The 12523-nt window shown below is 40.7% G+C and overlaps 1 protein-coding gene across 1 annotated transcript in view; it reads right to left on the bottom strand.

Annotated features, from left to right (window-relative positions):
• The window catches only part of FKBP9 (FKBP prolyl isomerase 9), a 58919-nt gene that overhangs the window by 22964 nt on the left and 23432 nt on the right, over positions 1-12523 (bottom strand). Inside the window, exons 2-5 of the mRNA XM_049894067.1 lie at positions 7835-7980; positions 7250-7439; positions 6292-6437; positions 3209-3398 (exon numbers count right to left, since the gene is read on the bottom strand). Coding sequence (XP_049750024.1) covers positions 3209-3398; positions 6292-6437; positions 7250-7439; positions 7835-7980 — 672 coding nt within the window. The remainder of the gene's footprint in view (positions 1-3208; positions 3399-6291; positions 6438-7249; positions 7440-7834; positions 7981-12523) is intronic.

Raw genomic sequence — 12523 nt, 5'->3', positions numbered from 1 at the left:
GAAAACATTTATGAGCATGGAAAGAGACTATGTGTGGAAGGTTGTTAGTATCAGTTACCTCAGGGTGGTGAGAATGGAAGGGTTGAATGGGAAATTACTACATTTTTCATTATACATCTTTGGATTGTTTCACATATACAATAAAAACACACTACTTTTGAAGCTAAAAATTCTAATAAAGAGTATTTTAAGGGTAAAAAAGTAAAACTTTTAGAGGGGTTGGAGGAAATATGGGGAAATATTTATATATTCTAGAGATGGGGAGAGACTTTGTAGCAAGTCACCAAAGACAGAATTCATAAAGATGTCTAATGTATTTAACCACATAAACAGTTTACATTTAAATAAGTCAAAAATCAAAAGAATTAAAATTAAAATACAATAAGGAAAATGCAAAATAAAATATAACCATAAAAGGGTTATTGTCTTTAGTGTATAAAAAACAAGAAACCAAATCAACTGCCATCAAGTTGATCCCGACTCATGACAATCTACATGTGTCAAAGTTATAATTGTGCTCCATAGCGTTTTTAATGGCTGATTGTTCAAAAGTAGGTTGCCAGGCCTTTCTTCTGAGGCACCTCTAGGTGAACTGTAACTTCCAACCATTCAGTTAGCAGCTGAGTACATTAGCCATTTATGCCATCCAGGGACTCCCTTTAATGTTCAAAAAAACCAAAAACCTACTGCCACCAAGTCAATTCTGACTCACAGTGACCCTACAGGGCAGAGTAGAATTGCTCCACAGGGTGTCCAAGGCTGTAATCTTTATGGAAGCAGACCACCACATCTTTCTCCTGTGGAGCAGCTGGTGGGTTCACACTGCTGACCTTCAGTTTAGCAGCTGAGCACTTAACCCCTGTGCCACCAGAGCTCCTCTTTAATGTATAAAAAACCAAACCCACTGCTATCAATTCCAATTCATGGCATCCCTATAGGACATAGTAGAACTGCCCCATATGGTTTCCAAGGAGCGGCTGGTGGATTCAAACTGCCGACCTTTTGGTAAGCAGTCGTAGCTCTTAACCACTGCATTACCAGGGCTCCCTTTAATGTATAGAACTCTCTAAATTAGTAAGCAAAGGTCAAATGCCCTCAATATAAAATTAGGCAAACAAAAAAACACAAACCACTATGCCACCAGGGTTTCCAAATTAGTCAAAGGGCAAGTAATTCACCAAACAAGCAGTCCAAATAGCCAATAAACATTTGAAAAATTTCAACCTCAACAGCAATCAAAGAAATTTGGATTAAACCCATAAAGGATGACTTTTCTCCTATAAATTGGCAAAGTTTATTTTTAAGTGTTATGCCCAATGCTACTAAGCTTATAGAGAACAGGGCATCCTATAGACAGTGAAGGGAAGCAAGGCTTCCTTGAGGGCAACTGTGAAAACGCACATGACCTTTGATCCAGGAATTCTACTTCTAGAAATTTATCCCAAATGAACAATTAATCACAGACATTAAGGTTCAGCTACAGAAATAATTATGGCAGCCCTACTCAAAGTCAAAACACAGGAAACAACACACATGACCAACAGAGAACTGATTCACCTAAATAAAAGCAAATCTACACAACAGACTATTACACAGCTGTTAGGATGGCCTAGATCCCAATGTGCTAACATGGAAAGCTGTCTGAAGCCTAAGAAAACAGTGGTTGTATTAACAAGGAATGAAATCTGGTGTACACTAGAAATATGGTCTTTCAATTGGAAGTATAATGCCAGGGAATAAAGGACAGAACCAAACTCTCTAGTAACAAGTAATAACACATACACACATCAAAGGACTTTTTTTTTTTGTAATAGAAAAAGAACAAAAATAACTCAAATGTTCACCAATAGGAGAATAAAAAAAAAACAAAAACCCTGTTGCCATCGAGTCGATTCCAACTCATAGCAACCCTTCAGGACAGAGTAGAACTGCCGCATGGGGTTTTCAAGGCACGCCTGGTGGATCTGAACTGCTGACCTTTTGGTTAGCAGCTGTATTAACCGCCTTGCCGCCAGGGTTTCCAATAGGGGAATAGCTAAGGAAATTTGGTATATTAATCCAATGGAACGCTATACAGATATAAAATTTTTTCAAGAATGATTTCTCTCTATACATTGATAGGAAGAAAATTCCAAAGTGAAAAAGAAGCAAAGTGCAGAATAGTGTATGTAATATGTTACACAAGGGAAGAAAATAATGTATCATCTGTATTTGGTCAGATTTACATTTTTTTTTTTTAAACCCACATACTAGAAGGATAAACAAGAAACTAATATAAGTGGTTTACTCTAGGGGGTGAGGGGAGGTACGGGCGTGAGGCAGACAGGGACATGTGAGACACAGTATCTTAATACACACTTTGTTTTGATTTTGAGTCATGTGAATACTATTTTTTCTCAAAAAATAGAATAAAAAATTTAAAAGAAGAAACCCTAAGAGCAGGAAGAACAAATTATTCAAATAACACCATATAAAAATTCTTCTGTAATGGTTTTGGATGACTAAATAAACCGAAGTCTACCTACTACCTCAGAGAGACAGGTAGGCTGCTGTCACTGCTTGTTTGCTCTACAGGAAGCTAAAGGAGTGGTTTCCAAACAACACATGCCACTTGAATGACTAAGACATACTGAATGCCTGCTGCCTGCTCATATTTTGCACCCCAAGCCATCTGTACAAACTGCAAGCTGTGCTGGATAAACAAACAAAACTATGAATAACAACAGCAGCACAGGAACTAGCCTCTGCAGCATCAGGAAGGAAAGTGAGTTCATCCAACCAGTCTTTAAAGTTTGCAAAGCACTTTCATATAGCTTCATCTCCTCTGCTCTTTCCACGGGGCCTCCTTGACCTCACTTCTAGCCACTCCCTAATCTGGACCCCAGAGCTGGGTTTGTACTTGGATAGCTGAGCACGGCATAGAAGATGAGATGGTGGGAGTGCTTTCCATTCCCTTATGGAAAGCCACTGGGAAGTCATGAGCAGGCCTTTCCTGTTTTCCTTCAGACCCATCTCCCATACCCCTCAAAAAGAACAACAACATTCTAATAGTCCATGAAGGAATTCAGTATCAAAAAACAGTAACCTTAGTGGATATCAAAATACTAACCACCAACCAGCTCCGACAGAGTATTCAGATAACAGTCCAACCAGAGGTAGAGTATTTAATAACACATTCAGGTGAGAAAGGCTCCAGCCATTTACTTACCTGGAATCAAAAAAGGTGCCATCTAGAAGCGTGCCATTGTAATGATACCTGAGAAAGTCCCCACTTCGACTTCTTCGCTCACAGTTTTCAGGCACTACTTTATTCTCAATGGAAATACCGTCCTTGGGGTTATGGAGATCCAATAACGCAACATCAAAGACCAGAGATGCCTGTCCAGGTATGTCTTTCCCTAGAGTGGAATGGAGGAAGGTGCTGAAATCAGGACACAAGACGTAGGAAATGCTTTAACAACAACTCAACATTCTCTGTGTTGGTGTTATTCATTCCGTGAAGTTTCTGAGCCAAGGAAACAAACTTCCTCCAAATCTGGGCGGTCCCACATGGTGTCTAACCACGCTGTCTAACCATGGTGTCCAACCATGGCCTGGAGGGTACAATCTGAAGCCTGACTCTCAGGAAAAAGAGATAACTGCCATTAATAATATAAAAGACTGCTGTGCCTCTATTTTCGATGCTCATGCTGGCTCCATGTGAGTGGTTACATACCCACATGCAAACCCCAATACACGACTCTGTGGGTTTCTGTTTGTGTACACATGCAAATTACAGACATTTAAAGACACAGATTCCAAAGCTCCGATTTGGTTCAGGAGAACACCACACAAATTTGTACTTCAGAAGAGCCAATTTTTTTAAGAAGCAAAAGGCAAAATTCAATCCTTTCAGTGCATCCCAAACAAGACATACTTAAATAAAACTAAAATTAAACAGAGATAACAGAGGGAAAAAATAGCACCCACAATCCAGAACATAAATAATTCTCAAATACTTTCTATTTTGCTTCTGGATGGTTCTGCTTCTCTTACATGTTCCTCATAGTGAGGGTTTTCTGAGTATCTGCAAAATGACTAACCCACACAGAGACATCATTGGGCATTTGCCCTCCTTGCAAAGATTAACATCAGTCAATAAATAACTCTAAATCTAGTAATTCCCCTGTGGGGAATGATTAAATCTGCTGAAAGCAGCTTCTGGAACGTGGTCAATCCCTGAAGTGTGTGTGGACTGAGTTTGTGTGTGTGTGTGTACGGGTCTGTGCATGACAGAATATTAATCTTTTGTACCTTTCTATATGGTTTGAGAGAAAAAAGAAAAACTTAAAAATAACCCCAGGGTTTTAATTTTTCTAGCATGTAGAACTAACTGAACCTGTTTTTTATTAACAGCTCGATTGAGATGTTAATTCACATATAATACCACTCACCCATTTAAAGTGTCTTCTTTGATTTTAATTTCCTTAAAACAATTTTTAAAGGTTTATTATGCATGTGAGTGATGTCAAAGGACTCGGTGTCTTATACATGTGAGTGATGTCAAAAGACTCGGGAGCCAAGATGAATAAACTTACTCTGGCCAAGGATGTGTGACCCCTGGTGGCACAGTAGTTAAGAGCTTGGCTGTTAACCAAAAAGTCAGCAGTTCAAATTTACCAGCTGCTATTTGGAAACCCTATGGGGCGGTTCTACTGTGTCCTATAGGGTCACTATGAGTCAGAATCAACTTGATAGCAAGAGGCTTGGGTTTGGGTTTTTTTGGCCAAGGATGGGACAATTTGAGTATCAATAAGTACGTTGTTGTTGTGCCGTCAGGTCAATTCCGACTCACAGTGACCCTATAGGACAGAGTAGAATTGCCCCATAGGGTTTCCTAGACTGTAATCTTTATGAAAGCAGATCACCAGGCTCTTTCTCCTGAGGAGCTGCTGGGTGGGTTCCGATCACTGACTTTTCAGTTAGCAGCCAAGCTCTTATGCCACCAGGGATCCTACCAGTAAGTATGTTGTTGCTGTTGTTGTATGCCATTGAACTGATCCTGACTCACGGCGACCCTATAGCATGGTGAGAACAGTTAACATGCTCAGCTGCTAACCAAAAGGTTGGAAGTTCAATTCCACTCAGAGATGCCTTGGGAGAAAGGCCTGGTGATCTACTTCCAAAAAATCAAGACATTGAAAACCCTACGGAGCACAGTTCTATTCAGACACACGTGGAGTCACCATGAGTTGCCGCTGACTCAATGACAACTGGTTATACCTCAGGGAAGGGAGAATTCAGACATATTTAGGATGGCGTTTGTCACATTTTATTTTTCTTTTCACAAGGAATCCTCCTCTGTGGAAGTAGACAGGAAGGAGACTGAATCCCCTTCACTTAGCTCCCTTTCCTCCTGCTCTGTAGACCCACAGAGCCCCGAAACATAGCTTGAAAAACCTTATATTAAAGGGCTATTGTAAGCCAGGTACCTCTATCATAAACTTCTTAATTAGAACCATATTTTCATTTCTTTTCTTAACTATATAGATCTGCTTTTTAAATGCCTGAAGGTCTCCTTGTGTCTGTCAGTATGATTCAATGTGCCTGAAATTCAAGTATGCGTGGTAACTGAGAAATTCTACTTATAAGTCAACATTCTACGTTTTCCTTCACAGTAAAACCATAAGCAGGACACTAATTCTAATTAACGTATTTCCTAACATTATGCTTTTCATTTGTTCCCATGGAGCTAATATCACAGATAAAACCCATTGCAAAGAGCAAATCAGGAAAAAAATTGGCAGCTCTGACATTATATGGCTAAACTGCTACCTTGATGTCTACAACCTTTAGACTGTCTCGTTCAAATCTCATCTCACAGATGGGAAAACAGCCCAGAGAGGTTGGTGCCCAGGGACACAGCTTGTGCAGCAGGGGCAGAGAGGGCTTGCTCATGAATGCCAATAACCATTACTAAATGGAAGTTTCTGCAACTCAACTGTCAGACAGATGACCTGGACTAGTGTTGTCCAATAGAACTTTCTGCAGTGATGGAAAAACTCCCATATCTGTGCTATCATTAGCCACGTGAGGTTACTGAGTACTTGAAACGTGGCATTGTGACCAAGGAACTGAATTTTAAGTTTTATTTAATTACAATTTAAACGCAAATAGCCACATATGGCTAGTGGTTACCATATTGGACAGGTCTAACGGTAATGTCTGGTGGGTTTCATGTGGTAACAGTTGAATTTATCACTGCAATAAAAATAAGGAGAGATGAGGGTGGCTCCGACAGAGGAGGCTTACCGTTTCCGTCTTCCCCGTAGGCCAGAAAAGGAGGGATGGTGATCATGCGTTTCTCCCCCACACACATCCCCAGCAGCCCTTTGTCCATCCCAGGAATCAGCCAGCCAATCCCCACATACGTGTCATAAGTCTTCATGCGATTGTGACTGGAAACCAATGAGAAAGAGAACAAGTTCCGTACCATGACGGTGTTTCCAACTCATCCCTCTATGAGGTATTTGTTACCCCAATCTCAGCTAAACAATGAGCCCCTACCCATCCCTGGAGGCGGGCCATTACAGTTGCTCCCAAACACAGAATCAAAAACCAAAAACAAACCCGTTGCAATCAAGTCGATTTCAACTCATAGTGACCCTATAGGACAGAGTAGAACTGCCCCACAGAGTTTCCAAGGAACACCTGGTGGATTCAAACTGCTGACCTTTTGGTTAGCAGCTGTAGCTCTTAACCTCTACACCACCAGGGTTTCCAAACACAGAACAGACATCCTCAAGTTGAAGAAGAATGAAGAGCATGTAATTAAACCACAATGATTCACAAAAACAGGCCTGCTATTCCATCTAACCAAACACACTACAATAAGAAGAAGGCTCAAAGGGTTCACTGTTCTCCAGCTCAGCACCTCACTTCACCCCTACACTTCTCCATAGTTTCATATACTTTCATCCTTCCCCTCTGCCTTCCATGGGGAAACTATAATAATGAACAAAACATGTATAAACCTACTTACAAATAGGATCCTTCTCTTAACAATGAGCTCTCAAAATACTGTTAATTTAGATTGACGCTGCTCTTAGATCACTCTAAGATATGTTAAAATTTTGACCAAAGTAAAGCAGTTTGTTACTGATTAATGAAACCTCTCCTGGTTTCCCCATGGGCATAAAAATAAAAAGTAGGCAAGACAGAAGGAACCAGTGAGCACTTCACTGATACAACCATGGATGGTGGAACTTACCTCGAATCAAAGAGTGTCCCGTCCAAGAATGTTCCATTGTAGTGGTACCTTACAAAATCCGACACCTGGGTGGTCCGTGAGCAACTGGGAGGCTTGAAATAAGTGTGAATCTGAACCTGGTCCTCAGAATTCCAAATATCCATCAAGAGTACATCAAAATGAAGCACTGAATCTGGAGGGATCACACCAGCTGGAAATTAAAGGGAGTTCATGCTGAGAAGGTGCTGCCTTTCAGGTCAGACATATAAATGCCTAGGATGGTGCCAAGGGTAATGGATGCCAAAAGGGTTCAAGTTGTATGGAATTCCAGAAGGGAACCATGCTCCCGCCCTTTTTGCTCCAAATGAAATTGATAAAAAAAGGAAAACAAAAATTTCCCCTCAACAAGGGTAACATTCAAAAGACCTTCTTTCACATTCAGAAGAAATAAGCCTAAAACGGAAATTTTAGCTGTGTGTGTATTCACTGCTTTTCATTTTCCCCAGTCTAAACCTTCCAAGATTCTGTAGTCTGTCTGACTGACCAGCTTGCAAATGCTCTGGTTGTTTCTGCAGATACGTCTACAAATACGGAACAAAAACTTACAAACGCCATCACTTCCATAGGCGAGCTTTGGGGGAATCTTCACAAAACGCCTCTCATTTACACACATCCCGACCAGAGCTTGGTCCATTCCTGCAATGAGCTGTCCTTTTCCCACAAACACGTTGAAGGTGGAGTCTCTGTCATAGCTGCAGACCCAGAAGACAGGAAGAAAGAAAAGTATAAATAGTCCTTCCCTTGGTGAATCAACAACCTGCTGCTGTCAAGTGGACTCCAACTCATGGCGATCCTATACGTAGAACTGCGCTCCACAGGCTTCTCAATGGCTGATTTTTTGCAAAGTAAACCACCAGGCGTTTCTTTTGAGGGTACCCTTGGGTGAAACCAACCTAGAAAAGCATACCCGTGGACAGAGGGAGATCACTGCACATTAAAAAGCCTGTTGATGAACTGGTGTATGTTTTGCAGTATATATTCTAAACAACAAAATAAACAAAAAAAAATTTTTAATCATCAAAACAAAAAGCCTGATAAGTAATTACAGACACAAGAAACATGGTCACTGGACGGTACCTGCAGTGTTGGAATTTTTTAATTAACTTAAATATTACCAGAAAATCTAGTTAGTTAAGCATTGGCATAACTCACCTGTTAGGGATTGAATTATGTCCCCCCAAAATGTCTATCAACTTGGCTAGGCCATGAGTCCCAGTACTGTGTGGTCGTCCACCATTTTGCGATCTGTTAATCCTATGTGTTGTCAATCCTAACCTCTATAGTGTTAATGCAGCAGAATTAGAAGCAGTTATGTTAATGAGGCAGGACACAATCTACAAGATTAGGTTGTATTTTGAGTTAATCTCTTTTGAGATATAAGAGAGAGAGGAGAGCAGAGACAAGAGGGACCTCATTACTACAAAGAAAGAAGAGCCAGGAGCGGATCATGTCCTTTGAACCCAGGGTCCCTGAGCTGAGAAGCTCCTAGACCAGGGGAGGAGTAATGACAAGGACCTTCCCCCAGAGCTGACAGAGAGAGCGAGCCTTTTCCTGGAGCAGACATTCTGAATTCGGATTTCTAGCCTCCTAGATTGTGAAAGGAAACCCTGGTGACGTAGTAGTTAAATGCTGCGGCTGCTAACCAAGAGGTTGGCAGCTCGAATCCACCAGGTGCTCCTTGGAAACTCTATGGGGCAGTTCTATTCTGTCCTATAGGATCGCTATGAGTCGGAATCGACTTGACGGCAGTGGGCGGGTAGACTGTGAGAAAATAAATCTGTTTGTTAAAGCCACCCACTTGTGATATTTGTTAAAACAGCACTAGATAACTACAACAGAATCTGGGACTAGAAGTGGAATGCTGCTCTAAGATACCTAAAATGTGGAAGCAGTTTTGAAACCGTGAATGAGTAAAGGCTGGAAGAGTTTTAAGGTTTTTAATAGTAAAGGCCTAAGTTGCCTTTTTTTTTTTTTTTTAATAATAGTAAAAGCCTAAATTGCCTTGAAAAGACTGTTGGTGGAATTATGGACATTAACGACGATCCTGGTGAGGGCTCAGCAGCAGAACTCGGAGACCAGAGCTGAGTGCCTCATAACCATCAAAGAGTATTTTCTATCTGTTTAAACTATTTCTTGAGTTCTTGTTTAACAGTGGTCTCACATAATATCTGTCCTTTTCCAACTGACTAATTTCACTCAGCAAAATGCCTTCCAGATTCCTCCATGTTATGAGATATTTCATGGATTCATCATTGTTCTTTATCAATGCATAGTATTCCATTGTGTGAATATAACAAACCAACCCACTGCCGTCGAGTTGATTCCGACTCGAACATACCATTATTTATCCATTCATCCATTGATGGGCACCTTGGTTGCTTCCATCTTTTTGCTATTGTAAACAGTGCTGCGAAGAACATGGGTGTACATATACCTATTCACATAAAGGCTCTTATTTCTCTAGGATATATTCTAAGGAGAGGGGCTGCTGGATGGTATGGTAGTTCTATTTCTAACTTTTTTTTTAAATAACTTTGATTGTGCTTTAAGTGAAAGTTTACAAATCAAGTCAGTTTGTCACATATAAGCTTATATACACCTTACTACATACTCCCATTTACTCTCCCCCTAATGAGTCAGCCCACTCCCTTCTTCCAGTCTCTCCTTTCGTGACCGTTTTGCCGGTTTCTAACCCTCTCCACCCTCCCATCTCCCCTCCAGACAGGAGATGCCAATACAGTCTCAAGTGTCCACCTAATACAAGTAGCTCACTCTTCATCAGCATCTCTCTCCAACCCATTGTCCAGTCCCTTCCATGTCTGATGAGTTGTCTTCGGGAATGGTTCCTGTCCTGGGCCAACAGAAGGTTTGGGGACCATGACCACCAGGATTCATCTAGTCTCAGTCAGACCATTAAGTCTGGTCGTTTTATGAGAATTTGGGGTCTGCATCCCACTGTTCTCCTGCACCCTCAGGAGTTCTCTGTTGTGCTCCCTGTCAGGGCAGTCATTGGTTGTGGCCGGGCACCATTTAGTTCTTCTGGTCTCAGGATGATGTAAGTCTCTAGTTCACGTGGCCCTTTCTGTCTCGGGCTCGTAATTATCGTGTGACCTTGGTGTTCTTCATTATCCTTTGATCCAGGTGGGTTGAGACCAATTGATGCATCTTAGATGGCCGCTTGTTAGCATTTAAGACCCCAGACGTCATACTTCAAAGTGGGATACAGAATGTTTTCACAATAGAGTTTATTATGCCAATTGACTTATAAGTCCCCTTAAGCCATGGTCCCCAAACCCCCGCCCTTGCTCCGCTCACCTTCGAAGCATTCAGTTTATCCCGGAAATTTCTTTGCTTTTGGTCCAGTCCAGCTGAGCTGACCTTCCCTGTATTGAGTACTGTCCTTCCCTTCACCTAAAGTAGTTCTTAACTAACTAATCAGTAAATAACCCTCTCCCACCCTCCTTCCCTCCCCCTCTCGTAACCACAAAAGAATGTGTTCTTCTCAGTTTATACTATTTCTCAAGAACTTATAATAGTGGTTTTATACAGTATTTGTCCTTTTGCATCTGACTAATTTCACTCAGCATAATGCCTTCCAGGTTCCTCCATGTTATGAAATGTTTCATAGATTCGTCACTGTTCTTTATCGATGCATAGTATTCCATTGTGTGAATGTACCATAATTTCTTTAACCATTCATCTATTGACGGGCACCTTGGTTGCTTCTGTCTTTTTGCTATTGTAAACAGTGCTGCAAAGAACACGGGTGTACATGTATCTATTCACGTTAAGGCTCTTATTTCTCTAGGATATATTCTAAGGAGTGGAGCTGCTGGATGGTATGGTAGTTCTATTTATAACTTTTTAAGGAAGCACCATATCTATCTTCAAAGTGGTTATACCATTTTACATTCCCACCAGCAGCGTATAAATGTTCCACTCTCTACACAACCTCTCCAACATTCATTGTTTTGTGTTTTTTGGATTAATGCCGGTCTTGCTGGAGTGAGATGGAATCTCAGAGTAGTTTTTATTTACATTTCTCTAATGGCTAATGATCGTGAGCATTTCTTCATGTATCTGTTAGCTACCTGAATGTCTTCTTTAAGTGAAATGCTTGTTCATACCCCTTGCCCATTTTTTAATTGGGTTGTCTTTTTGTGGTTGAGTTTTTGCAGCATCAAGTAGATTTTAGAGATCAGATGCTGACTGGAAATGTCGTTAGCTAAAAACATTTTTCCAGTCTGTAGGTAACCTTCTTACACTTTTGGTGAAGTCTTCGGATGAGCATAGGTGTTTGATTTTTAGGAGCTCCAGTTATCTAGTTTCTCTTCCGGTGTTTGCATATCGTTAGTAATGTTTTGTATACTATTTATGCCATGTATTAGGGCTCCTAACGTTGGCCCTATTTTTTCTTCTCTGATCGTCATAGTTTTAGATTTTATATTTAGGTCTTTGATCCATTTTGAGTTAGTTTTTGTGCATGATGTGAGGTATGGGTTTTATTTCCCTTTTTTTGCAGATGGATATCCAGTTATGCCAGCACCATTTGTTAAAAAGACTGTCTTTTTCCCATTTAACTGTTTTGGGGCCTTTGTCAAATATCAGCTGCTCACATGTAGATGGATTTATGTCTGGATTCTCAATTCTGTTCCATTGGTCTATGTATCTGTTGCTGTACCAGTACCAGCCTGTTCTGACTACTGTGGAAGTATATGTTCTAACCTCAGGCTTTGTGAGGTCTCCCACTTTGTTCTTCTTCTTCGGTAATGCTTTACTTATCTGGGGGCCTCTTTCCCTTCCATATGAAGTTGCTGATTTGTTTCTCCATCTCATTAAAAAATGTTGCTGGAATTTGGGCTGGAATTGCATTTGTATCTACAGATCGCTTTTGGTAGAACAGACATTTTTACAATGTTGACTCTTCCTATCCATGAGCAAGGTACGTTTTTCCACTTGTGTAGGTCTCTTGTGGTTTCTTGCAGTAATATCTTGTAGTTTTCTTAGCGTAGATCTCTCACATCTCTGGTTAGATTTATTACTAAGTATTTTATCTGTTTGGGGGCTACTATAAATGGTATTGATTTGGTAATTTCCTCTTCGAAGTTCTCTTTGTTGGTGTAGAGGAGTCCAACTGATTTTTGTGTTTATCATGTATCTTGATACTCTGCTGAACTCTTCTATTAGTTTCAGTAGTTTTCTTGAGGATTCTTTAGGGTTTTCTGTGTATAAGAT

This window comes from Elephas maximus, chromosome 8 (assembly GCF_024166365.1).
Source record: "Elephas maximus indicus isolate mEleMax1 chromosome 8, mEleMax1 primary haplotype, whole genome shotgun sequence".
In the NCBI taxonomy this organism is placed as follows: domain Eukaryota; kingdom Metazoa; phylum Chordata; class Mammalia; order Proboscidea; family Elephantidae; genus Elephas; species Elephas maximus.
The sequence above is the reverse complement of the archived record's forward strand: the minus strand, read 5'-3'. Positions and strand labels throughout refer to the sequence as shown.